General features: G+C 37.5%; 1 protein-coding gene across 4 annotated transcripts in view; it reads left to right on the top strand.

Annotated features, from left to right (window-relative positions):
- The window catches only part of IMMP2L (inner mitochondrial membrane peptidase subunit 2), an 855,652-nt gene that overhangs the window by 576,728 nt on the left and 251,453 nt on the right, over positions 1 to 27,471 (top strand). For all 4 annotated transcript variants that reach the window (XM_059396560.1, XM_059396561.1, XM_059396558.1 and 1 more), the window contains one exon: positions 8,317 to 8,382. In XM_059396560.1, the coding sequence (XP_059252543.1) occupies positions 8,317 to 8,382 (66 nt within the window). The remainder of the gene's footprint in view (positions 1 to 8,316; positions 8,383 to 27,471) is intronic.

Below are 27,471 nucleotides of genomic sequence, written 5' to 3' on the forward strand. Positions count from 1 at the left end.
TCAGGAGTCTGATTAAAAGTGTAGTCAGTATTCATATTTATGTTACGTATTCATCTCCTCCAGTGTCACAGATATGCCAACTCTAAGCATATTCAATGTACAAAAACCCAGGTTTATAAAATAAGATCAGTGATTGTATTTTTCAGTCCAGGAGTTTCATTATAGATCAGAGAAGTTTCTTTAAATAGCAAGATTCCATATTGTATGGTAGAATACACACACATACACATACATATATATGTATTACATACATGCTGTATATTTTATATATGTGCTATATAAATATATTCATTTACATACAACCACCCTAGACCATGAGGTGTAGTTGTCATCATGTTCAGTACCTGAAAATTGCAATGTTCTGTTTTGACATACTTCATTTAATAAACTGGTGGAAATTAATTCATTGCTATGACTATACTAAATGCCTGAAAAATGTTTACAGTTAAGTGAGAACATTTATTTCAGAATCAAAATACAAAATTACAAAACGATTTCAGCTCTTTTCAAGTACAGAAGTCAAAAGCCATACTACACATTTGACTGAGTTCACATAATCAAGGCAGAATTACTAAGAAGGCCAGTTGTCACCATTTGCTTATTAAATTTCTTAGAATCCTAGTTAGTGACAGCGAAATAACTCTTCAGTTTAACCAAGAAAAGTTTGTTTCAGAAAAAAAATCTCAGTTCTCTGAAGTCGATGCTCTTGTCGTTATCAGTACTGCTAAAATGCCTTTGTGTAAAGAATTATAGAAGATAAATCCGAAACAGCTTGTTGCTCCTACTGCCACATTCTTAGATCACTTCAAACCCCACTCTCAGGTTCTCTGAGAAACTCTTGCTGCTGCTCAGTGGCCTGATTCAGGGAGGAGGTGCTGTGAGAAAATAGCCAAAGTATGTAAACTATCCCTTCTATATCCTGTCCCTACCCTACATAGGAGCCTGCTAAAGAGTACCCCAGTGCTCAGAAACTCATTTTACTGCTCAGAATTTTCTATGCACATAACCACCCGGTGCCTCTGACTGATGGCACTTTTCCCATGATCTCCCGTCCCTCCAAGACCTGGTCCCTATCTAAGAAATGAAGGTGTTACAGAAAACACATTTGTAACATTAACCTGGTTTTCCCAACCTCATCTGTAATTCACCTTAATAATAACGAGGATGTTTGGACTGGGGCACTTTCTGAGGTAGCAGGGCAGAAAGGACTGTTTGGGATGGGAATACAAAATAATACATAAAAGCATTGAACATTATATTGCATATTGAGTATATAAGTATTACACTGAAATACAGAATAATGAAATTCTGAAAGTATATCTGAAGTTATAAGCTCCACATTTGTGACTGTATATCAAGAATGAACCCAAAGAGCAACACAAGTCTACGTAGTTTCTTTTGTTTAAATTTAAAAGATTCACATGATACAAAGCAAAATCTGCCAGGGACAACAAGAATGCAACTGAAATAATGACCTAAGTAAAAAGTTTGGAGAGTACTAATTAATAAAACTGCCCTGAATCAAAAAAAAAAAAAAAATGAATCATTGCAAATGCAGCTGTATGTACAAAATTCCCATTACTGATAATGAAGCAAGTATACAGAATCCAACATTGAAAATTACTCATTTTTATCTTGATTTTACAGATAATATCCATTTAAGACTAATCTCTGCTTTACAGCATGAATAGTATTATATTTAGCTTTAATGTTCCTTTAGTTAATTGTATAATAAAACTTGACCAAACCTTTCAGATGCCTTTCTTGCCTTCTAATGCAATAGACTGTGAAAATCCCTTTATTAGAGGGTTTTTGAAATAAATATTCTCTGAGTCTGAAAGAAGGATTGTAACTGTTTGCTAGGTCCCAGTTAATTGATCTCCTTTATGAATTTATTTTAGGAAAAGATAGCTCTAGAATTTACTCACTTACTGTGAGCTAGACTTCCCCTGGAGATTTCATACCTGTTGACTCAGTAGTTATTACGATAATAGAGGTGAAAGAAATTGTCAAGATTTCTACAGATTCCTAACCTCACAGGCCCTCAGGCACTAGAGATTTGTTAAACAAGCTGTTGGTACTCTAGCACATCCTCCATATCTGCTTCTCAGCTCCAGTGGACTTTCTTTCATGCAAGAATGTGTGCCTAAGATTGCCAGATCTTTTTTTCAAGAGGAACAAGATATAGGAATTTTTATGTCAAGTCTCCTGCTTGTTTGGCTAGTTCAAGATTTTAAAAAAATGCACGAACCAAACAAAACATTTCTACAAGCTAGCCTTGATTTTCTGACTTCTGGTTTGGGCCTCTGCTCTAGTCTTTTCTCCCTGAAAATGAGAGACCCAGATTGGTTAAGTAGGGTGCCTACACTCAGTGGCTCACTTGTAGCAGGATAGTAATGAGGTTAGTAATGAGGTTGTACTCCATGGAAATTGTACCCCACTTCATGCCTTTGCAAGGCAGAAGGTGACCCAGTAGAAGCACCTAGGCCAAGGAGAATGGGTGAAATCACAAGCACTCATGGGCCTTTTTAGCTCTAACCATGTATAAAAATGATGCCAAACCCAGGCAATATTTTCCACAATCTAAAAAAAAAAAAAAAAAAAAAAAAAAATTATAGCTATGTGTGGTGATGAATGTTAACGAAACTTCATGTGGTGATTATTTTGTAATACATACAAATACCAAATCATGATGTCATATCCTCAAAACTAGTAAAATGTTGTATGTTAATTATATCTCAAAATAAAAGGAGGAGGGAAGTTCTAATTTGATATGACTTTCTTTTTATGAGTTTTTATAGCTGTTGAGTGGACTTTTTATTCTCCATCTTCTTTTGATGATTCAGACAGCAATGTTTATTTTTTACTGTGATGATGTTAAGTTTTGTGTTTTGATACATGACCATTCTTTTTTTTTTTTTTAAAGATTTTATTTATTTATTTGACAGAGAGATTACAAGTAGGCAGAGAGTCAGGCAGAGAGAGAGAGGAGGAAGCAGGCTCCCTGCTGAGCAGAGAGCCCGATGCGGGACTCGATCCCAGGACCCTGAGATCATGACCTGAGCCGAAGGCAGCAAGCAGTTTAACCCACTGAGCCACCCAGGCGTCCCATGACCATTCTTTAGAACAACAAAAGACGACCTAATATAAGACATTCCCAGATATGAATTCTCTTATTAATGAGTTAAAATTTAGACTGCACAGTGATATATGTAATTCGTGGCCAATACACTGTGGTATTTTTGACGGATTAATTCTTACATTAGATTCTAGCTAAAATGACTTCTAGTAATGAGATTAATTCTGTTACAGTCTGGGTCAATCCTGAGCCGTGCAAACATAAAATTCTGTACAGTCCAGAAGGAGGTTTTAGGATTTTACTACAAATAGGGGAAGCATGAAAGCCTAGAAACAGGGTTAAGATATACATGCGACATCAGGAGGGGCATGGAGGCAGGAATCGAGAGCGTGGCATAGTTGCTAGTCTTTCCATTCCCATGAAACACAAGAAGGTCTCTCCTGGGTATTCTAAAGTACCTTCCTACTGCTCCAGTACCTTCCTACTGCAATTTACAAGGTACAGCAAGAACATACAAGAACATGAAATCATTACAGAGGTGATGAGACCAAAGACATGGCTCTGTTTGCCCTGTAACAGGGTGAAAGCTGCATTTTTATCAAGATACGAAATGAAATTCAAGAACATTAAGTATCATAGATGTTTTTGGACTTTGGTAGACCTTATTCCCCTTTGTACAGCCATTCCAATTAGACACATTCTGCCGCACCAAACTGATGCACCTATGCAGACAATTCTAGGCATCCTGTCCAAGCCTCTGGAGAAATCTTGCCTAATTAAATCAGTGGCATAAAACAGAATGCTTAACAGGCTCCAGAAACAAATATTGTTAAAGCAATGCTTATTATGAAAACACTGAAATTACAAATTTAAATGCAAATTTTAGTATTTATTGGACAGCATATATTGTATCCCTAAAGGAAGGCATATAATCCTTCACTTGTTATTTCTGACACTTCCCAAGAGATAGGCAAATGGCCAAGAAAATTTAGACAAAGGGAAGTTTAATGACTTTCACAGTGTAAATCTATAATAATTTTCATACCACTTCTACTTACATTCAACAGCCTAATGATTAAAATATAGATATAGATTTTGAGCAGTAATGGGATTAATGTTAGTAATAGCTTTTTTTTAACCATTTTGAATCATTTGATTAGATTCATGAGTTTAATATTACATTAAAATTTATAGATATATTTCAAGTGGTAATTCATAAGACTTTAATTATATAGATAGCTCACTTTGCATATTCTGTTTTGCCTCATGATCTTAAAATATACATTATTTTAAAATATAAAGTACTTTTCAAGTCACTCTAAAGCTTACAAGTTGTTGGCATTGAATATTGTTTTACAGTGATAAGAATTGCTTTTCATATTATTTCATTAATGTTAGTACTGTGTCCGTATTAGGTGGGGGAACTTTCCTTTGTTGGAGCACTTCTTCTCCTGTAATGACCCAAACAGTTGTCATCTGTTCATATACTTCCCACAAATCTGAACCAAAAAATCGAGGCATTTTTTAAAAAACCATATACAGAACTTCATACCCGCCAGCTTTGGTTTTATGTCCTGATTTTTTGCTAGTACAATCACATGTGCATTTTCTTTCTCCCAATTATAGATATGTCACAGTAAACATAATATTCTCTATTTCCATTTTTTAAATCTTTAAAAAAAATATTTTATTTATTTATTTGACAGGCAGAGATCACAAGTAGGCAGAGAGGCAGGCGGGAGGGTGGGGGTGGCAGGGAGAAGCAGGCTCCCCGCTGAGCAGAGAGACTGACTCGGGGCTCCATCACAGGACCCTAAGATCATGACCTGAGCCGAACGCAGAGGCTTTAACCCACTGAGCCACCCAGACACCCCTTCTATTTCCATTTTAATCTATAAATTATGTTGATAATTTCACAATCTTAAAAATCCTTTTATAACTTTTAAAGACTGGAAAATATTTTACTATGTGGATAGACTTTTTAACAAATCTACTCTTACCGATTTTTTAAAATAGGTAATATCCATATAACTAAAATTTTGTATATACACATAATCATTCCTTTAGGACAAATTCCTAAAAATATAATTGTCACATTAAAGAATATAAAATCTTGGGTGCCTAGGTGGCTCAGTGGGTTAAGCCTCTGCCTTCGGTTCAGATAATGGTCTCAGGGTCCTGGGATGGAGTCCCGCATTGGGCGCTCTGCTCAGCAGGGAGCCTGTTTCTCCCTCTCCCTCCGCCTGCCTCTCTTCCTACTTGTGATCTCTCTCTGTCAAATAAATAAGTAAAAAATCTTAAAAAAAAAAGAATATAAAATCTTGACACTGTTTTACAGAAAAGCCTGTTAATGACCGTTTGCTTTATATAGAGAGTACCCATGTCCCTAGACCTTCAACAGCAAACTGTATTCTAGTATTGCTATTATTATCATTATTATGTGTTTGTCAGTATAATAGGAAAATGATATTCCATTGTTCTAAAATCCAGCTCTTTGGTGATCACTGAGGCTTAATGCTGTCTTATACATTTTTGGTTATCTAAAACAGATAGACATGGAAGGGGAATTTTCTAAATGTCTATAAGTAGTCCTGCACAATTTCATCAGCGTCACTGTGTGGAGATCCTTTAGCTCAGGCTGTATGTAATGGCAGTAAAATTATGGAAATATAATGGTTAATCAGGCAGTGAAAGGAATAGTTCAGTCAAAAACTCTGATCTAATTTCCTTTAAAAATAAAGAATATTTATAATTTAGTGAAAAATTGTGAGACTAATTTTCACAAGGAGATGCAAATGGTTTAGATGATTTCATTTTCTCTGCAAGATATAATATGAAATATAAATCTTATTGAAACTGCATATTTACTTTGATGAAGTGTTACGTTTTGAATATATTTAATCATTTCAGTTTTTGTGCATTTACTTTCCTTTTTAAAAGCAACTCCATTCAAAATGTGACTTGAATTGAGAATATTTTTATCTGTCCTTGATTTCCAAATTCATATTAAATGATCATTTATGTGATGATGTATGAGATGTTCCTTGAAATGTGTCTGTTCAAAAACTTAAAATGTTATTGGCAGGAAATTGGCCTTATTAAGATTTAGTCATTGCTGTGTAACAAATTTCTCCAACATTTCAAAGCTCAAAACAACAAATGTTTATTATCTCACACATTTTCTGAGTATCAGGAAGCCAGAAGCAACATGGGTGGGTGGTCTGGCTTGTGGTCTCTCATGAGACTATAGTGACACTGTTTGTTAGAGCTAGGCTCTGAATACTTGACTAAGTCTGAAGGTTCTGCTGTTAAGCTCACTCATATGATTGGCAGACCATATTTCCTCATCAAACAAGTCTCTCAGTAGGGCTTCTCAGGATGGACATGGACTTCCCCAGAGTGAAATTCCAGGGATAGAGTTGGATGTCAGTACCCTTCTTTTAGCACTCCAAATTACATAATTTTCAAATGGCTAAACCTAAATGCAGTTTAAAAGGATATTCTGATACATACAAATGGCTAACAGACATGTGAAAAAATGTTCATGATCATTAGCCATCAGGGAATTCCAAATCAAAACCACATTGAGTTACCACCTTACACCAGTTAGAATGGCAAAAATTAACAAGGCAAGAAACAACAGATGTTGGAGAGGATGTGGAGAAAGGGAAACCCTCTTACACTGTTGGTAGGAATACAAGTTGGTACAGATACTAGAAAACAGTGTGGAGATTCCTCAAAAAATTAAAAATAGAGCTACCCTATGACCACGCAATTGCATTACTGGGTATTTACCACTAAGATACAGATGCAGTAGAAAGAAGGGCCATATGTACCCAATGTTCATAGAAGCAATGTCCACAATAGCCAAATTATGGAAAGAGCTGAGATGCCCTTTAACAGATGAGTGGATAAAGAAGATGTGGTCTATATATACAGTGGAATATTACTCAGCCATCAGAAAGGATGAATACCCAACTTTTGCATCTACATGGATGGGACTGGAGGAGATTATGCTGAGTGAAATAAGTCAAGCAGAGAAAGTCAATTATCATATGGTTTCACTTACTTATGGAACATAAGGAATAACTTGGAGGACATTAGGAGAAGGAAAGGAAAAGTAAGGGGAGAAACCAGAGGGGGGGGGGGATGAACCATGAGGGACTGTGGACTGGGAGAAATAAATTGAAGGTTTTAGAGGGGAGGAGGGTGGAATGTTGGGTGAGCCTGGTGGTGGTATTAAGGAGGGGACGTACTGCGTGGAATGCTGGTTGTTATACGTAAACAATGAATCTTGGAACACTACCTCAAACACTAATGATGGGGGCGCCTGGGTGGCTTGTTGAGTTGGGCCTCTACCTTTGGCTTCAGTCATGGTCTCAGGGTCCTGGGACCAAGCCCTGCATTGGGCTTTCTGCTCAGCAGGGTGTCTGCTTCGTCCTTTCCCTCTGTCTACCTCTCTGCCTACTTGTGATCTCTCTTCAAATAAATAAATAAAATCTTAAAAAAAAGAACTAATGATGTATTGTATGGTGACTAACATAACACAATTTAAAAAAAAAGGATCTTCTGATTTTTTTAAACATATTTCATCTTTATTGTTTTCTTGAGGATTTAAATCAAATTCCACTGTTTACTTTAAATGAATTAAAGAAACTTAAGTATGTGATTTTAAAGAAGTGTTTAAACATTTTCTTATGTATGAATCCTCTTTCTTACAGGTGCTTAGCTCTAGTGTTAAAATTCTTATTAAGAAGAATAATAATATCAATATTATTCATTATATGTTAATAATAATTAATAATATTATTCTTATTAATAATTGTTATTATTAAGATTTTATTTATTTACTTGAGAGAGAGAGAACATGAGAGGGGAGAGGGTCAGAGGGTTAAGCAGACTCTCTGTTGAGGAGGAAGCCCAATACGGGACTTGATCTTGGGACTCCAGGATTATGACCTGAGCCGAAGGCAGTCACCTAATAACTGAGCCACCCAGGCACCCTCCCTCTGTGTTTTTTATTTGAATAAACTTTCAGCGTGGCTTCTTCTCCTCCAAAGGTTTAAAATGAGAATGACGTCAATAGTAACTTTCTATTACTTGAGACCTAGGTAGGATTGATGTCACTGTCATGGGTGGGAAGGATTTTAATATATCCCTTTTGTTACAAAATTGCTTTTCATTGTCTTTAAACAATAGATACTTAACTGACCTAAAATAACCTTATTTTATTCTAGGTCCCCTAAAAACCCAGAACAGAAGATCATTAAAAGAGTGATTGCTCTTGAAGGAGATATTGTAAAGTAAGTACTGAAACTGTTGTTTTTAAGTTCAAGTTATAAATTCTAGAATTTCATTGAGTTTTAAATCGTAGCACTTGGGAAGTTCACTCAATTCAGAGGACCAAAGCTTTGGAGACATCCCAAATGAACTGGTATGTCTTCAGTGAGCCTCATCAACCATTTCAGGACGTAAGGCAAATATAGCCTCTTGATTATATTATTATCTTTTATCTGCAAGGCCTAGGAGAAATAAATATTAACTGAAATTGAGCAGGTTTTCTAAACTGACCACTAAATATTTGTGTTTTCAAATATTAAAATTAGCATTATTGTTTTAGCTTATGTTATTAAGGTTTATTTTAGACAAACTTATGAACATCTATTATTTCAGAAGCAAATACAGAAACTTGAAGTGGGAGATTTTCTATATGTGTACTCACAACCCTGAGATCACAATTTGAGCTGAAATCAAGAATCGGATGCTTAACCAACTGTACCACCCAGGCACCCCAATATCCAGAAAATTTTCTGAGCCTGTTTGCCAAAAAACTTAATTCAAAAATATCTATATTAATGACCCTATGGATTAAACAATCTCATTAAAATGAATCTCAGTTGGTTTTAACACAGAATCAAAGCCAGCACTTCTCACAGGATGGCCAGAGGATCGCTGGGCATTCCCAAGACCCTTTGAGAGGGTCAGTGAGATCAGAACTGTTTTCCTAATAATACTAAGATGCTGTTTGCCTTTCACTCTCATTTTCTCTTGAGTGTACAGTGGAGTTTTCCAAGGTTATGTGATGTGTGCAATGCCATCAAATTGAATGCAGGAGTGGATATTGGAATATGGCTGTCTCCTATTCATCCAAACACTAAACGGATTGGCAAAAATAGAAAAAAATGCTACTGATCTCACCACTTTTTTCTTTTGTTTTAGAAAATAATTATACTTTTCATTAAACACATCTTTGTATGTGTTAACATATAGGTTTATTATTGTTTTTAGATTGAATCTATAAAGATTTTTTTTTTAATTTACCATTTTCATTTCCCATATGGTAAATATTGACAGTGTATTTTCTAATGTGGTAAATATTGACGAACAGTTCTTTGAGAGCCTTGGTTATTTTTACAAGTATAAAGGAGTCCTCACACTGTTTGTAGTGTGAGAAATTGCTGATGTAGGAATGGATGGCAAAAATGTTCATGTCATGATAACCTGTCCATGAGTAGTGTGCGTTACATGAATGGAGCTATTGCAAGATGGTTTGAATGGTTCATATTTATGAATATTTGTACAGTCTTTTTGTTTTAAAAGCTTTTTTGAGGTAAGATTTATATACTGTACAGCTCACCGATTTTAAATATACAGTGTAATGAGTTTCAGTATATGTATATACAGTTGTGCAAGCCTCACCACAGTCTGATGTTCGAACACTTCCATTACCTTTAGAAGTTCCCTCCTCCCATTTGCACTTACATGAGGCTCCCACCAGTCCCAGTTGGCAAGTCCCAGGCATCCAGGGATCTGCATCTAAATAAATGGTATTATACAATATGTAGTCTTTTATACCTGTGTTTCCCCTATGTATGTATATCTGTAATTTTTCCTTTTTATGGTTCCATTGTATGGACCTACCACATTTTGTATGTTCATTTATGAGCTAATGAACATTAGAATTTTTCCAGTTTAGGGATATTACGAGTAAAGATATGAACATTTATATAAATGCTACAGACGTGTGTCTTCAGGTAGAAATGTGTTTTTATTTCTACTGAAATGTATTTGCATGTATCACTGTTAAAATGCCTAGATTCCTAGAGATGCTAGCGATTATGGTGAAGTAGATGTTTAACTTTGGTTAACTACCAAACTGTTTTCAAAAGTGGCTATAATATTTTATGTTCTATCAGCAATGCACAAGGGTTTGATTTCCTTTGTATCCTTGCCAACACTTGGTATTGTGATTATTTCTCATTAGCCATCCTCATAGGTGTAGAGTAGAAACTCATTGTGGTTTTGATTTACATTTCCCTGAAGGCTACTGATGTTGAGAATGTTTCCACATGCTTACTTGCCATGTGTATATTTTCTTGGGTGAAGTGTCTTTTCAATGTATTTGCTCATTTTGTACCGGTTATTTAATATTTTGAATTATAAGAGGTCCTTTTATTTTGATTCCATAAATAGATTGGGCATTTAGGGGAGGATGAGTATGTATAATAATGTGATTTTAGTCAGGTTTGAGTGTATTTATATCAAAGAATTTAGTTTTTGTTATGTGTAGGATTTGTGTGGTCAGTTTGCAGAATTTGGCGATTGCTTTCTATTTTGAAGATCCTGTCCAGTCTTCTGATTTCAGTAAGATACTGTGAAGAGCTGTAAATTTGGAAAACTATTTGATATACATCCATAAATGTCCAAAATGTGCTTTTATTTTTTTTTAAGATTTTATTTATTTATTAGAGAGATAGAGAGAGACCACAAGTAGGCAGAGCAACAGGCAGAGGGAGAGGGGAAAAGCAGGCTCCCCCAGTGAGCAGGGAGCCTGATGTGGGGCTCCATCCCAGGACCTGGAGATTATGACCTAAGCTGAAGGCAGCTGCTTAACTGACTGAGCCACCCAGGAGCCCCCAAAATATACTTTTAATATTTGGATGACAGTTTGTGTGGATGTGATGCAAATCCTATTCAGGGAATGAGTCAGCATATAAAATATACGTCATATTAAAAGAATTAAAGCTGATCACGAAAGACCAGCATTGGATTATATTTATGGTATATGAAATGTCCAGAATAGGCAGATTCATAGAGGCAAAAAATAAGGGTTCCCAGGGGCATGAAAAAGGGGATTGAGAGATATGGGTACAATTTCTTTGTTGTTGTTTTTTGGTTTTGTTCGTCTGTTTGTTTTTGGTAGGTGGTATGAGAATTTTGAAAATAAATGTATGAAAATAAAGTATGATAGTTCCACAGCTCTGTGACTATATTAAAAACAATGCATTGTACATTTTAAATGGGTAAATTACATGTTACATAAATTACATCTCCATAGGCTATTAAAAAAAAAAAAGCGTTAGTCAACAAAGAGAGCAAAAATTTTATCTATGTCAAATAATCTAACAAGATTAGGAATGTCAAGGGATTCATTTTACATTATAATCCAAAGAGAACACAGCTTTAATTCAGATGTATCATTATTGGTCACTAGCTGAAGAGTCAACAATGTGAGATGGTAAAACTTGGTCAGACAAAAAAAACTCTTTGTAATTAGAAATCAGTATGTGTAAATACTGTGTTGGGTTCACAGAGTGGCTGAACTAGAAGGAGGGTTATTGGTACCGGGCTGGGAGATGAGGGGAAAGAAGATAGGGATCTATCTTTTTTTTTTTTTTAAGCCTTGCTTCCCCCCCCCCTCCAATTGCAACCCACATGGGGAAAGGCTGGCTGCTTTGTTGTGTGAAAATTAACACATTGGACATGTGGCCCTTTTTGTCTCTTTTTACTACACCTCTATCATGAAGCAATGAGTAACATAAGAATGGAAGTACCAAGACTCAAGACTTTCCCAGTATGTAGGCTCTGAAATCTTTGTGATAATTGATTAGAAAAATAAATTTTTTTGTATTTCATGTTTTAAACAAAAATTTAAAATTTTATTCTTCTGAATAAAATAGGTGCTTAAAAATTCTAGGCTTCCTGGGCTTCAAATTAATAATTGGATATATTCCTGTAAAAATTTCCTAACAGCACTGAAAAATATTAAGAGGTATTAAGTAAAACAGTATTATTTACTGATATGCTTACCTCTTTTTGTCTATGACCTATTTTTAAAAATTATTTTTATTAACATATATTATTAGCCCCGGGGGTACAGGTCTGTGAATTATCAGGCCTACACACTTCACAGCACTCACCATAGCACATACCCTCCCCAATGTCTATAACCCCATCTCCCTCTCCTACTCCCTCACCCCTCAGCAACTCTCAGTTTGTTTTGTGAGATTAAGAGTCTCTTATGGTTTGTCTTTTTTTTAATGCTGAAGCATATTTTTAAAAATTTACAAATATGCTGTCTTCCATTAGAAATAATTTGTCTACTGGTGTCCTAGCTTTTGGTAGACAAGGTGCTTTGGCCTGTGATGTGGACTTTCCCTTCCCGGTCTTACCTTGGGTAATACTTGATTACTTATTAGACAAGCTAAACCTGAATGCACATCACCAGTTTTTGTTTTTTTTTTTTTTTTTTGGAAAGTACTTGGTATTTCATAAAATGATCAAAGAAAAAAATCTAACTTATCAGGACTCACCCTTTTCATGGATTTTGTAGTATTTTTATTGTGAATTATACATAATTAGTGAGTAGAGAGGAAACAATTATCTTTTCAGAGCTAAGCAATTTCAAGGCTTAATCTAATTGTCAATTTAATGTTCTGTTAGTTATAAAAAAAAGATACATAGTAAAATATAGTTTAAAGAGCATTATTTTAAAGATAATTCAGCAGATGGTTGACTGATGTTTTGTTTCTGCCTGGTGAAAGAAGTGTGACAGAAGCCAGGGATCAGCCTCACCTCACTGAAGACTAGAAATGGGACTACGGCTAGATTTCCGGCTTCTGTGCACCTGTACCCTCTATCCTTCTGTTTGCCTGTCTTGCTTGTGTTCCTATTGGCTTTTGCTCCATTGCCAACTGTTGACTTCCTTGGATATGCCTTTTGTTTAAACTACCTGAGAGAAAGCTGAGTATGTCCCTTTGAGGTGCAGAACTAGTTTATGTCCACCTGACATGCCACTGGTCAATCAACTCATGAGCTGCCATTGGGGCAGGTGCCCTTCCTTGCTCGGGCCCATTGTGGCTGTCTTGGCCAGTCACCTAGTACAGACCCTTTGGCTCTAAGGAACCTCTCTGAAGGGGCTTGTATGTCTGGCAGACACTGTGAGGCCTGCCAAACTGGGACACTGTAGTCAGCACTCACTTCACTTAGCTTCAGCCTTTGAAGCCTCATGTTCAATAGAACTATAAGCTGTTCTCCTTGGTCATAGCTTTGACCCTACCCTCTGGGGAAGATTGAGTAACTGATTTAAATTACAGAAATAACACAAACTGGAAAAATTCAAAATGCTATCATGAACATTGTTGCACACATACTTTTGGACAGTAGTGTGTTTATTGTTGTAGAATGGATAGCTAGAATTAGAAATACTAGGTCAACTTAGGTTGTTGTTATTGTTGTTGTTGTTATTTTTAGTTCTAGTGTATACAGCCAGATTTCCCTCCCAAGAGGTTTGCTTCCCATCTCACCAACCTATTTATACTCTTACCAAGGCTGCATTTGAAATGCAAATGAAATGCAAAATACGCATTTCAGAGGAGGCGGGTTTAAAAATCAAATGCAATGGGGGAGTGGTGGACTTCAGATTCAGAAGTCAAAGCATTTCAACACCAATTCGGAAATGAGTTTAGATGATTAGGTTCTATTTACTTTAATCAGATTGCTGACCAATAGGCCTTAGAAACAGTCATTTAAGGAACACTGGTGTAGCCACTAGAGAGACATATTGAAGAGACAAAGTCCCTGCTCTCGTGGAGCTTATATCCTAGTGGGTAGAAGCAGATAACAGGCAAATACATAACACATAATGCAAGACATAACACTGAGCTAGATGTGCTAAAGAAAAATAAAGTCAGAAAGGGTGTATAGAGTGGAGGGTTAGGGACCGCTATTTTAGGCAGGATGTTCACTGTGAACCACTCTAATGAGCAGATATGTAGCAGACTCTTATATTATGGGAGGAAGGAAGAGAGCCATAGTAGGATCTGGGACAAAGGCAGTTCACACCAAAGGAATAACAGATTTAATCCTGAGAAGGGTACACAGTAAGTGAGTTTAAGGAATCGCGAGAAGTCAGGATATCAGACCCAACTGAACGAGGAAAATTCAGGTAGGAGACTAGTATCAGAGGTTTGCAGAACTCCGTGGGTCATAGGAAGGACTTTGGATTTTATTGTAGCGGGATGGCAAGCCCGTGGAATGTTTTGAGTCTTGAGTGACCAGATGTGATTGGCATTTTTAAAAGATCCCTCTGTGCTGTGTGGAGAATAGACGAAAGGGAGACAGTCTGACCCAAGTAACTGGTCAAAGTATTTTTCTCTTGAGGAAATAATACATAGCTTCTTCTAAAAGTGGCTAAGTATCTTTGTTTGTGACATGAATGATGACTACTTTGATTTGAGATTTCCAGAGTGACTCATAAAAGTACTCACATTACTTGTAATCACAGTCATTATGGTTATACTGACAAGGCAAAAGTAGAGTTGAAGCATTTGTTCAGTGAATTCAGCCAAATATTCCTAAGATGGTAACAGAGGTGAGTTTTGCAAGTCTGAAATTTCTGCCATGATGTCAACATTGATTAACATCACAAGACAGTTGCTTGATTGTGTGGAGAACTTAGCTAGAAATCTAGCCGTTTTCATCAAGTTTGCCCAAATGGGTCTGCTTATCTGTAACAGGAACAGTAAAAAGCTAATGAAAGTAATATTTAGACAAGGCCATTAGTTCCACCAAAATATTTTTCATAGTTATTTGCTTTTTCTTATTAATTTGTTATGACTCACATAGAAAGGCTATTTTAGAAAAAGATAAAATGAATACAAAGCACCAAACTGCAGGAAGTCAATATGAATCAACCGCAACTGAAATTGTAAGGCATCAACATTTTTTACTGGGCACTTGTACTTCTGTTTCACAGATTTTCTCAGCCCCGTCAAAAATGAAGCCTTTTATCATTTCCCTTCTTACTTACTAAAATACACTTTTCAGATAGATACTTGGAATCTGGGAATCTATGTCGTTAGCGAGCTCCAAGAAGTAAATCACCAGTGAATCCCCAAACTAGGACACTCTTCAGAGTGAAAGGGGATGATGATTATGTTGGAATAATTAGCATGGGGGGGCTGCCAAGACAAACTGCAACAAATGGTCGCCCTACCAGTGAAGCGTAATCTACTTTATAATTCACTTTACATGATTTGATTTTCTTTAGTTTGTGGTTCGCCTTGTTCAGGAGAATTCCAAGAAGGGTTTGTAGAGAACAATCACTTCCTGGCCCCAGGGAGGCCTTCGGTTGGGCAGGATCAGTGATGTTGTGGAGAGGCCTGCCCTGCTCACAACACAGTCATTTCCATGCTGGAAAGGACAGTGTAGGACTTTCTGGAACAACTACCGATCCTGCAAAATATCTTGCATTAAAGAACCATGAGACTTCTCTCACTGTAAAATATTTAAATCATAATTCCTCTTCAGGTCTGGAGACTATATTGTAAAATGTCAAAACACCCTAATTTATTAAAAATAACTATCTGATATTAGCAAAAAAAAATCCATTGAATCACTAGAAATGAAACATTTTAAAACTTGTTGATTTTAAGTGTGCCATTGAAGATACGGAAATCAATATTAGCCTATCACAGATGGTTGAATCATATTATGTTCCAGGAAAGGATGAAGCTTTATAGGAAGAAAAACAAAACTAAATTGAGTTTTCCCCAGTAAAACTAAAAATGATGCTTGTTTAATAACTTTTTTTTTTTTGATGCAGTAGCTCTGAATAATAGGAGATTAATTTATCTCTGTGGCACTCTGAAGACCGTGTATTGATTTATGACATTTTTGGTAGATTAGGATTTAGGAATATGTTCTTTCCTAAAAGAAAGGACAGAATAAAGATGAAATTTGAAAAGATACTTGTGTCCAGGACCCTGATAAAGATTATGGAATAGAATGTTTCAGAGCATGGAAGCTAATGGTTTTATTTTATGGTTCTCAAATGGGACACAGGTAAGTGGTTGCTTTTGAAGACAGGAAGATATTTGTACACTGGGCCTTAGCTGTTAGTGATTTGAGCAGAAAAGACTTTCACAAATTTCTGAGCCACTTAAGCCTGGTTTAGTTTGAATTCTGAATTTTCCCAAATCAAAATGGCACAGCACATCCTTGTTAAGTGCTTAGCTTCTGACCAATTCTACTATTTAATAGGTAAGATCTTGAGCATGGAATTAAGTATTCCAGGGTCTGTCCAATAAGGGTTAGTTACCACTAAATTAGAGGCATTTGTGAAAAATCATCAGTTTTGCTCTGATGTCGACCTGAGAAATTATTAATTTCTCCTGGACATTCTTCCCTTCCTCTTGAAAGAAAGAGAATTCTTTACTAAAGAATTATGGACTGGTAGGTAACCCATGGCTTTTTGGAATCTTTCTTTTTTGTAGATGCAGATGTTTATTTCTCACACTGCTGCTGTATCTGTGAATAAAAATAGAATTGCTGAGGGGCGCCTGGGTGGCTCAGTGGGTTAAAGCCTCTGCCTTCTGCTCAGGTTATGATCTCAGGGTCCTGGGATCGAGCCCCGCATCGGGCTCTCTGCTTGGCGGGGAGCCTGCTTCCTCCTCTCTCTCGCTTTCTGCCTGCCTCTCTGCCTGCTTGTGATCTCTGTCTGTCAAATAAATAAATGAAATCTTTAAAAAAAAAGTGGAATTGCTAATAAAAATTCTGTGCATTAGCAGTAGGTATTTCTTCATCACCACCAGAGAGATAGCCACTTTAAGTTTATGTGCAAAAATGTTGATCTGGATTTTTTTTTTTAAAGATTTATTTATTTATTTGACAGAGAGAGATCACAGGTAGGTAGAGAGGCTGGCAGAGAGAGAGAGAGAGAGAGAGAGAGAAGCAGGCTCCCCGCCGAGCAGAGAGAGCCATGCGGGACTCGATCCCAGGACCCTGAGATCATGACCTGAGCCGAAGGCAGCGGCTTAACCCACTGCGCCACCCAGGCGCCCCTGATCTGGATTTTTAAGGTCGAGATTATTTCTATAATCGATTTAGCAGCATAGGGAGGTTTTCAGAGGCACTACACCAACTGCAGTGTGTACACGTTCACGTAGGAGGGTGCGGTTGCTGGAAGTCAGTAGGCTACTTAGACTGAATTGCTTTTTCTAATGATGGTGACAGTGAGGATTGCGGTCCTCTCCTCACCCCCATTAGTGGTTTCTCTTGCTTCATTTTTGAACTTACTCTGCCTATCTCTTGAATAGGATTCTTCTTTATATAAAAACATCTTCACGGGCGCCTGGGTGGCTCAGTGGGTTAAGCTGCTGCCTTCGGCTCAGGTCATGATCTCAGGGTCCTGGGATCGAGTCCCACAACGGGCTCTCTACTCAGCAGGGAGCCTGCTTCCCTCTATCTCTCTCTCTGCCTGCCTCTCCATCTGCTTGTGATCTCTCTCTGTCAATAAATAAAATCTTTAAAAAAAAAAAACATCTTCACTATTCATTCTCTTATGCATAGTCATTGATTCATTCGGTATGTTATGGAGGTCAGGTGCACAAACTATAAATTCGGACTTCCTTGGTTTCTATCCCAGCATTGCCATTTCTTGCGTTACTTTACCAAATTACTTAATTCTCTAAGCTTAATTTCCCTCATCTGTAAATGGAAATTACAGTATTACTCCCTGGAGTACTCTTCAGGATAACATGACATAGTGGCTATAATTTGGCGAGCACAGTGCTTGGCACCTAATAATGTATTCAGTAAGTATCAGATATTCTTAGAAGCAGTCAGGATTTAATCATTGTTTATTGAGTGCCTGGAATATTTACTGTGTGCTAGACACTGTGTAGGATTCTGAGGTTGTGAGTATGAAAAGCCATCGATAGTTCGTGCCTTCCTGACATTGATGCTCTGGTGGAAAGGCAACAAAAGCAACAAAGAAATACAATTGCCACCATAAAAATGTACAATGGTCCCTGGAACATCCCTGTAGGGACAGCATCTGGTCTACCTAGGGAGCTGGGCTGTGTCGTACTCAACTTTCTAGTTAAAGTTTGAGATGAATAGGAGATCTCCAGCTCCCTTCTTTTTCTTTTTCTTTTCTTTCTTTTTTTTAAGGTTTTATTTATTTATCTGACAGACAGAGATCACAAGTAGGCAGAAAGGCAGGCAGAGAGAGAGAGAGGGAAGCAGGCTCCCCGCTGAGCAGAGAGCCCGATGTGGGGCTCCATCCCAGGACCCTAGGATACCTGAGCCAAAGGCAGAGGCTTAACCCACTGAGCCATCCAGGCGCCCCTCCAGCTTCCTTGTTAATTGCAAAAGCAATACAGGCTCAGTATAATTTAGGAAAATTGAAACGATAGTGGAGCATATGGGGTAAAATGAAAAAGTCTCTTTTCCCTCATACTTCTAATCACACTCCCAGAGGTATATATGGTTTGGATCCTGATCTATGTCTCCTGGTAGGAGATTGGAAGGTTTAGAAAAATATTTATATCATAGCATTTTTCCTTGAATATTCCAGAAGGAAAAAAACACATACTTCAGATATATCTATAATAATTTATGTGTTCTGGTGTGTGTGTTACACAGATAGGTGCACCTATTTTATAGTAATATACTTGTATACCTCTCCTAGGTAGGTATTTGAAAACATGGCAACTTCAGAATTGCTTATTTATAAAGTTCCGAATAATAAATTATACTCCTAGGAGTAATGTACACAAAGATACTGTGTGCAAATTATTGGGTAACAATAATATGTGACCCAGACAAAACCATTTATAGAAAATTACAGGCAAGAGAATGAAAGTGAATAGTAAGTAATATCCTTATTATTTAATGTTCTTCCTATTCAAGTCATCATATCTAAAAGGAATTAGAACCATCATGTTCTCTCCAGGCAGTATATAACCTGAAGTCACTGGGGGTCGGGGGGGGGGGCGGTTCAGGGAGGAAACCCGTTGCTTAGCTTAATTAGGGAAAATTTTCCGCACCTGGGAGCCTAGCAGGATGCTCTGGTCTGGCTCCATCCTTGTTAACATCTTCTTGCTGCCCTCCAGAATACAGTAGTCAGTCTCTAACCTGGATGGTTTTCACTAAGCTCCTTTCCTCTGTTTTTGGGCTGACTCTGGGGACTTTACTCCCCAATTCTGCCATGAGCCTCCCTCGCCTCCCCCAGTGCAGACAGATCATGGGAGGTGCTGTCACGGAGCCGGATATTTCCTACCAAGGAGCACATCACACTGGGGGCTGGTCAGTGCATTAATCTAGTCGCCTTCTTCGCTGCTGGCTTAATTAGACTTCTTAGTAGTATAACTTTTTGAAGTTGTGGCCTGCAAGTAAAAAATGCAGAAAAATGCTGACTTTTGTACACTCCTTTGAACAAAGTATTGATTTTTATTTATTTATTTTTTCTTTGCTCACAGTAACGTAAGTCTGTCAAATATTTGGAAAAGACATATAAGTATCATTATCTTAGTAGGAAACTAAAAAGATGGTCTTAAAATACCTTTTTAACGAAGCTTAAGAAGCATGCCAAAAAGATTTAAGAATATTTCAGCCTGAAAAATTACTTAATAATTAAGGAACAGATAGCTCTTCTAGTTTTGCACAGTTTCAGTTAACCTTGTTTCAACCTAACGTTGACCACACTGTTTCTCTTTTAAAATGTTTAGAGAACGAATTTCATGTGATGGAGCAGGTGTGTTTAAGGTATTAACTTAGTTAGTTATGGATGCTGTTATATTTTTGTAACTTCTGTTGTATGAGAGCTTTTTTTAGGTGTCTGGGGTAATAAGGGGTAGCATGAAAATAGTAGAAGGAGTGTACCCTTGGAGTAAGATGATAGCTTCAATTCCAACTCTGTTTCTTACAAACTGTGTGACCTTGGAAAAGTTATTGACCTCTCTGATTTTAAAAGGAAAAAAAATCTCTATTTTCAGAGTGATTTTAAAGACCAAATATCTCCCAATACTTTGTAAATTTTAACACACTAGTAACTGTAATATATTATTAACTGATTTTCTAGTTGGCGTCTCCAGAGCTTAACAGAATGCCTTGCCCATTTTAGATTATCCATTTATTCTGTCATCATTGAAAAAAAAAATTATTCTATTACTCAATCAAGATATAGGTCCATATTTGATAAATTCTGAAGTTGGAAGAAAACCAGTTTTACTGTGGACTCAAATGCGGGCTACTGTATTTTTCAGATCTTGAACTGGTTCTTCATGCACAGTTACCTGGTGTTTGTAGCAGGGGTCAATATGCTTTTTCTGTAAACAGCCAGATAGTAAATATGTTTTATAGCTTTGCAGGCTATACCATCTCTGACAAAACTACTCAATTCTGATACTATAGTATGAAAGCAACTATGAACAGTACATAAAATGAATGTTCCAATAGAACTTTAGTTACAGAAACAGATACTAGGCTAGATTTGGCCCCCAGGCCCTACCTAGTTTGCTAATTCTGGTCTTTATTATCTACTTTCATTCCTTTAACCTTAGAGATAAGTAGAAAATACTGAACTTATTTTCTAGTCCCGGCCAGCAGTTTAAATAGTAGGGAGGAATTAGCTTAAAAGGCTTGGGTTCTTGGGTTAAATGCTGGTCGAGACAGAGTAGCTGTGTTTCTCCAAGTGAGGTTTTTGCTGCATTGCTCGAAGCCACATGGGTACACCTGAACGTGAAGATATTTGTCTTGAGCTGGTTGGGGAAGAGCTATGATACTTTAAGAACACTGCAGAGAGTATTTTCACTGGCGAGGAGCCACAATGCTCATAAAAGAGTAGAATAAATTTCATTGCCCAAATAGTTTCTTCCTAATACAAAAGGAATATCCCTACAGATGGAAAAATGTTTTATCCGAATACTACGCCAGGCTATTTAAGCTCTTCTTATAAGCCCAGCATTAGAACTCCAGTGATCTTCTGTCTTTTGTTTGAGCTCGATCTGGTTATGCCGGACTAAACTGACAGTGAGGAGAAGAAGGGGCTAATAATCTAGAGGATCCTTTTTTTTTTTTAAGTAATTTATTTTAGTTCCTCAATTTATTCGTTGTATTACGGAAAATGTTCAAATGTTCTCTAGTTTATTACAAGGGATACCTTTATATATAATAGCATCTTAGTTAGGCACAAGTGGTAATCATTCTCATATTTAAAATGTCGATGATGAAACTAAAGTCTATGTTTGCAGTTTTTGTAATATTGGAAGACGTTTGTTGACAAATATTAATCATAAATTGTTGATTTAGAAAATAGAGTGTCTCCCTAGATTTTTTCCCCTGAGAATCTAAATGGTTCACACTAGCAGAACTAATAAGATTTTGAAATTGATCATCCTCAACTCAAAGGAGAATTTGAGTGAAAATAATTAATTTTTTTTTTTCATTATTAGGGGAGCTGACAGTTGTTGATCTTTTCTTTCAGAGGAGTCAATTGTGTGATGAAAGTTGTATATCTGGGGTATGATGAATAGCAAGTCATTAACTCTGGGTTTCTGCAACTGGACACTTGGGAACTAAGGAGATTTTCTACTTTGCTTATTACAAAAATAAATTCTACTCCTTGGCCATTATGCGATACCTGGTTTTAATATGCAGCCCAGAGCCGGCAGTGAAAAACGCCGCGTCCCACACTGCTACGCCTCAAGGTGTATTGATGCTTCCAAGGAACATTTCTGCAGTTTGGATTCCAATATTACATACATCAGAAAGTAAATGACTATTTAGTCTGTAACTATAACATGAAGAGGAGCAAGTAATACATACTGCAATGGAGTTTAGTAGGATGGAAAGCCAACCTGAAAGATTTTCTATTTGAGATGAAAAGTATAATAAGCAGTAAGCTTTACAAAAGCGAGGAGTGTGATAATAGAAGAGGAAATGAATGAACAGATTAGAATTTCGCATGTGTATGGGAAAGTAAGGTGACCTTTAATGGATTTCTGGGACTGTCTTTGGGGGATTATGTAAATCAAGCCCGCACTCTAAGTCTCACAAGGCTATCATTAAAATCAAGAGAATGCTTTCTGCCTAATGGAAATTGAAGTGACTCCTGACTTGATGTATGGGAGCTCTAGTATTCTCACATGACTTTTAAAAAATAATGATTTTGTTAAAATTAAAACTTGTAACTTCCTTGCCTATAAGAGGCAAGAGAAATAAAGAGGATATGCATATGGAACTTAAATGAAAGTTTCACTTTTCACATTCATGGCAATGTATGAATATTGCACAGTATATTGAGCCAGTGATAAGTACTAAGGTCATTTTCGTCTTTGCCAATATAATAGGTGAGAAGATGTTTCTCATTGCTGTTTTCATTTATATTATTTTCATTGCTAATAGGAATGAGTATTTTATTAATCTTTTTCTTTCTTTTCTAAGAATTATTTCAGAATTCCCCATTTTTAAATGGCATTCAATGTTTTCTTATCAGTTTGGAGAATGATATAGATTTGGTTTTTGTTGGTTTTATTTTGCCTTTTTTTTTTGAGAGAGATAAAGAGCATGTGCACAGGGGAGGGGGTGTGAAGGAGGGGAGTCAGAGAGAAAGGGAGAGAGAGAATCTTAAGAAGGTTCCACACCCAGCGTGGTGCCCCACATGGGGCTTAATCTCATGACCATGAGATCATGACCTGAGCCAAAATCAGGAGTTGGTCACTTAACCAGCTGGGCCACCCAAGCGCCCCCATCAGTTTGAATATATTATGTATGTTAACTCCTTGCCATCTGTAGATAAAAGTTATTTCTAGTTCACGATTTGCCTTTCAGTTTTATCCATTCTCATAGGTTACTTAAGGAAATATGTTTTTTCAAAGCCATTTAATTTTATTTTTGATGGCTAAAGGTCCATGAAGTAGACCTTTAGAAACTGAATTCTTTGATACAACTTTTATATGTTTGTCTGCTAAATTAATGCTATTAGTATGTGTTTTTTTAAAAGATTTATTTATTTATTTATTTATTTGAGAGAGAGAGAGATCACAAATAGGCAGAGAGGCAGGCAGAGAGAGAGAGAGAGGGAAGCAGGCTCCCTGCTGAGCAGAGAGCCCGATGCGGGACTCGATCCCAGGACCCTGAGATCATGACCTGAGCTGAAGGCAGTGGCCCAACCCACTGAGCCACCCAGGTACCCCACTATTAGTATGTGTTAATCCTAATCTAAGAGTTTCACAAATAAAGACAAATGGAACTTTAGTATAAAGCTTGTAACGTGTTTTTGTCAATATGTTAAAGTCATTAAAAAATCTAGTAATCCTTTATTGTGGAAGGATATATATCTACATATGTTCTATAGGGAACATAGCTACCATATGGAGGGTGGCATTGTTCTAGTAGAATGTTCCTCTAAGTGTGATCTCCAGACTGTAGCATCAGCATCACCAAGGAACTTGTTAGAAATGCAAATTCTTGATTCCCACTTCCCCGCACTGCATCAGGAACTCCGCGTCTGGAGCCAGCAGCCTATGTTTTAATAAGGTGATTCTGATGCATGCTGAAATTTGAGAAAATGTTCTAGTATTAGGTCCCTCACCAATGATCTGTTTTAACTTGAGTAGTTTAACCTATTTATATTTCGCTCTACTTATTTAGGCATGAAATGATGTTTTCTTCAATGTGACTCTATTGCTACCCTGCCTAAGCTTAAACTTCCAGTGGTGTGGGGATTTTGGGGTGGGAAAAAACACAATGGTGTCATGACCGCCTTTTCCCTTTCCAGGCTTAATGAAGTGTTCGATCCTGAGCATCAACCCACCCCAATCTTTTCTTTAGAAGTTCACTCTCACTTTCTTCAAAATCTCTGCCCTCCCTGTGATCTCATGCTTTTAGGAAAATGGAAAGCACCTCACAAATTTGAGGGCCCTTGGACTGTTATATGGAACATGTTTTCCAGCTCTTAAATTCTATGATATTTATTCTGTCGAAAAGAGGGAGGCAGAGAGTACACAAATCTCTGTAGAAGGATTAGCACCAGGAAGAATGTTTTCCCACTCCAGGGTAGAGAGGCGGATCCTGTCACCGTGTCGCTCCCTCAGGCTGCTCCTATACCATGAGGCATCTCAGACGTGGGTCTTGGAAGTCTCCCCAAAGGAGAGGCGAACAAGAGGCAAGCAGCGAGGACTTGCCTAACAGTGCCCAGGAAGATGGGTTAGCAGGCCTTCGTGATTTCCTCCCTGGATTACCGTGTCTGTATCCTCACTGATTTCCCTTTCATATCTTTGCCAACACATCTTCCACACTCACACAAGAATGATTTTTTTTTTTTTTTTAAATGTCAATCTCATTATGCCGTCCACACTCATGAACCGGGTCATAAAGATCCCTCATGATCCAGCCCTGTATCTCTCCGGCTGCACTCTCCCCACTGTGTTCTCGCCACACTGACAGTTTGTTTCTGGGCAGTTACGCATCTCCTCACACACCTTTGCCTTTACAGGAAGCAGCCTCACTCTTGTCCTGTTCCTTTGCTTTGCTTTTGCCTGGCTAAGTCCTACCCAGCAATTGTATCTCTGGGCATTAATCTGGTAGATAGAGCTGCACCTGAGTGCCAAAGACTGTGTGAAGGCGGCTACTTGCACAATTGTTTATAGTAGCAAAAGATTGAAACTTTCTGAATGTACATCCATACAGTTAAGGGCATTGTGATGCATTCATGGAATAGAGACACAATTAAGAAGAAAAGGTAAGATTTATACGTATACACACGCATGTATATGAGAAAACTACCGCACAGTAGCTCCTGAACCCCAGTCCCACCCCCGTCATTTTTCCAGGAGTTCGCGCTCACGTTTTCTGCACTCTCAGTTGCTCAGTAATTACTAGTAAATGTGTAACTTCCACTTTTAGAGGAGGGAACGAGAGAGCTGGAAGAGCAGGCGTGTGAAGGGAATTTTACAATATACCCTTTCATATTTGACTTTTAACATTTCTCTGTCTCACACATCTTACGTGTATGGATACGTGCCTACATCCGTGCACATCCGTGCAGATGTGTGTGTAAGCCAAGGATTCCATTCCCGCACCTCTTTGTTAAAACCTTCTAAGATTTAAAACCTTCTCCTTCTCTTTCGCGCTCCTATTGAATACTAGCTTCTTTTTTCATAACATTTACGGTTCACTGTGGGTGGTTTTTTGCTTTTGTCTTCTTCCCCTGCCCACTCTTCTTACACCCACGTGCCTGTGTGGGCGCACGCGCGCGCGCGCACACACACACACACACACACACACAGCTATCATCCTTCTCTGTTCATGCTCATGTTGTATCCCGTACGTGGCAGGCAGTTCACCCTCCCTCACCCATCTAAAAAAATCCTGTATCCTCACCCTGACCGAAATGATTGTCCTCTTCTCTGTTTTCAGCGTACTGTATTGATCGTACAGGTACAAAATGCATCTAATTGTATTAGAGCCTGTTGTACATGCTTCTTTCTGCCTGTGCACAATTTGCATCAAGGGCAGCAACTCCGTTCTGGAGCCTGGCATCTCGCACAGTCCTGCCTTACAAAATTTAGCATATTGAGGGTGTGCGCAATAAGTATTTGGCAAATTAAAAATGACTGCAGAAAGCTCTGTGCAATATTTATAAAACATCAATCCCGAATATCACTCTGTGAAATGATTCTGTTTATTCTGGAAATAGTTCAACTTAGTCCAATTAGTAGAAGTCCCAAGTCCTTATCTTTAAAAATGTAAGCTCTCTAATGTGCTGAACATTTTCAACGTTGCTGAAGGTTAAGGAAAGCGAGTGGTAAAGAACACAAGTCTCAGCCATCTGTTTTGCTTTGCTCTCTCCAGCAGCGTAAATGCTGCAGGGACTGTCCCCGCACAGCAAAGGGGATGAGAATATGCGTGTTTATTATTGAGAAGGCTTAAATGGGTGCCCTGTCAGTCAGTTTAGGTTAACTTATTCCGTGAGAAAAAACGACCTGCAAATCTCAATGGTTTATTATAGGTAGATGCTTGATTCTCACTCTATTATAATTTTGCCATCGCTTGCATGAGATGCTACTCCATGTTTTCTTCTCTCAGGGATTCAGGGTGACAGGGTATTAGTAGTCACAGGTGAGATGGAAAAGAAAGCATGGTAGAACCATGGGGTGGATCTTGAGGCTTCTGTTTGGAAGCAGGACATATGATTTCTACTCATGTGTCATTGGCCCAAACCAGTCAATATGGTGTCAAAGATTCCTAGTCAATTGGAAAATTATAAGATCTTCCCACATAGTGTTAATATTTATTGCAACCCAATATCAATATGGCAGAGTGTATACAACTCTCCCTCAGGGATGGGAGACACACATTTTGAACAATAGTACTCTACTGAAGCCTCTTTTAGAGTTCTTCTCTTGAAAATAAATTGGTTTTGTTTTTGTATCAGGCTGCTTATTTCACACACATTAGTTGAATGTGTACCACAAACAGAGCCCTGTGCAAGGAGGGACAGTGAGGTTAAGTCCAAGACTCTTTTAAGGAACTAACTACCAGAAGGGTGTCAAACTACCTCCATGAGCCAGTGGTCAGGTAGGTAGTAGTGGCGAGAGCCCCTGGGGGAGAGACAGCTGGAGTTGACATAGCATGAAATCATATGTGTTAGCTACTGATACTGGAATTAATTTTATATTACTATTTTTTAATCTCACATGGAAAGGTATGCTGTTCGAGGATTCATCATATCCATTTGCCCTTCAGTTATTTTCACTGGTTTCAGAAATCATATGTTGTATGCGTAGGTATGTATATACTCATATATGTACTTAATAGATATTTATTTAATAAATATTTGCATGGTAATGATAAAGTAGTGACACTGATCAAAATATCTGCTGTAAACATCTACAGCCATACCACCCTGAATGCCCCCAATGTCAAAGTATCTGGTGTTACCGCATTAGTCATACTTCTTAGGTATTGGATGTATATGGTAATATCCCAAGCCCACGAAATACTGTATTTTTAAGCATTCTGCTTATTTGTCTGTTTCCTTATTTGTTGTTTTATGTAGCTTTTTTTTTTCCTTGAGAATAAAAATCTGCTCATGCCCCATGTGGCCTTGAATTTCCTAGTTTAGAAATTACTGTTCTGTCTACACACTGAATACATAGTGCTGATGCCTTAAGCTGCTAGTGTTTTTCTGTTGGTAGATTATTCCTTGTCCATTGCCTTTTAAATATATATTCAGAAGGATCATACTTTAAGAAAGGATTAAGTATTTCTTTTCTTTTTTTTTTTTTTTTTTTTTTAAGATTTTATTTATTTATTTGACAGAG

The sequence above is a fragment of the Mustela nigripes genome, chromosome 4, assembly GCF_022355385.1.
Source record: "Mustela nigripes isolate SB6536 chromosome 4, MUSNIG.SB6536, whole genome shotgun sequence".
Taxonomy (NCBI): Eukaryota; Metazoa; Chordata; class Mammalia; order Carnivora; family Mustelidae; genus Mustela; species Mustela nigripes.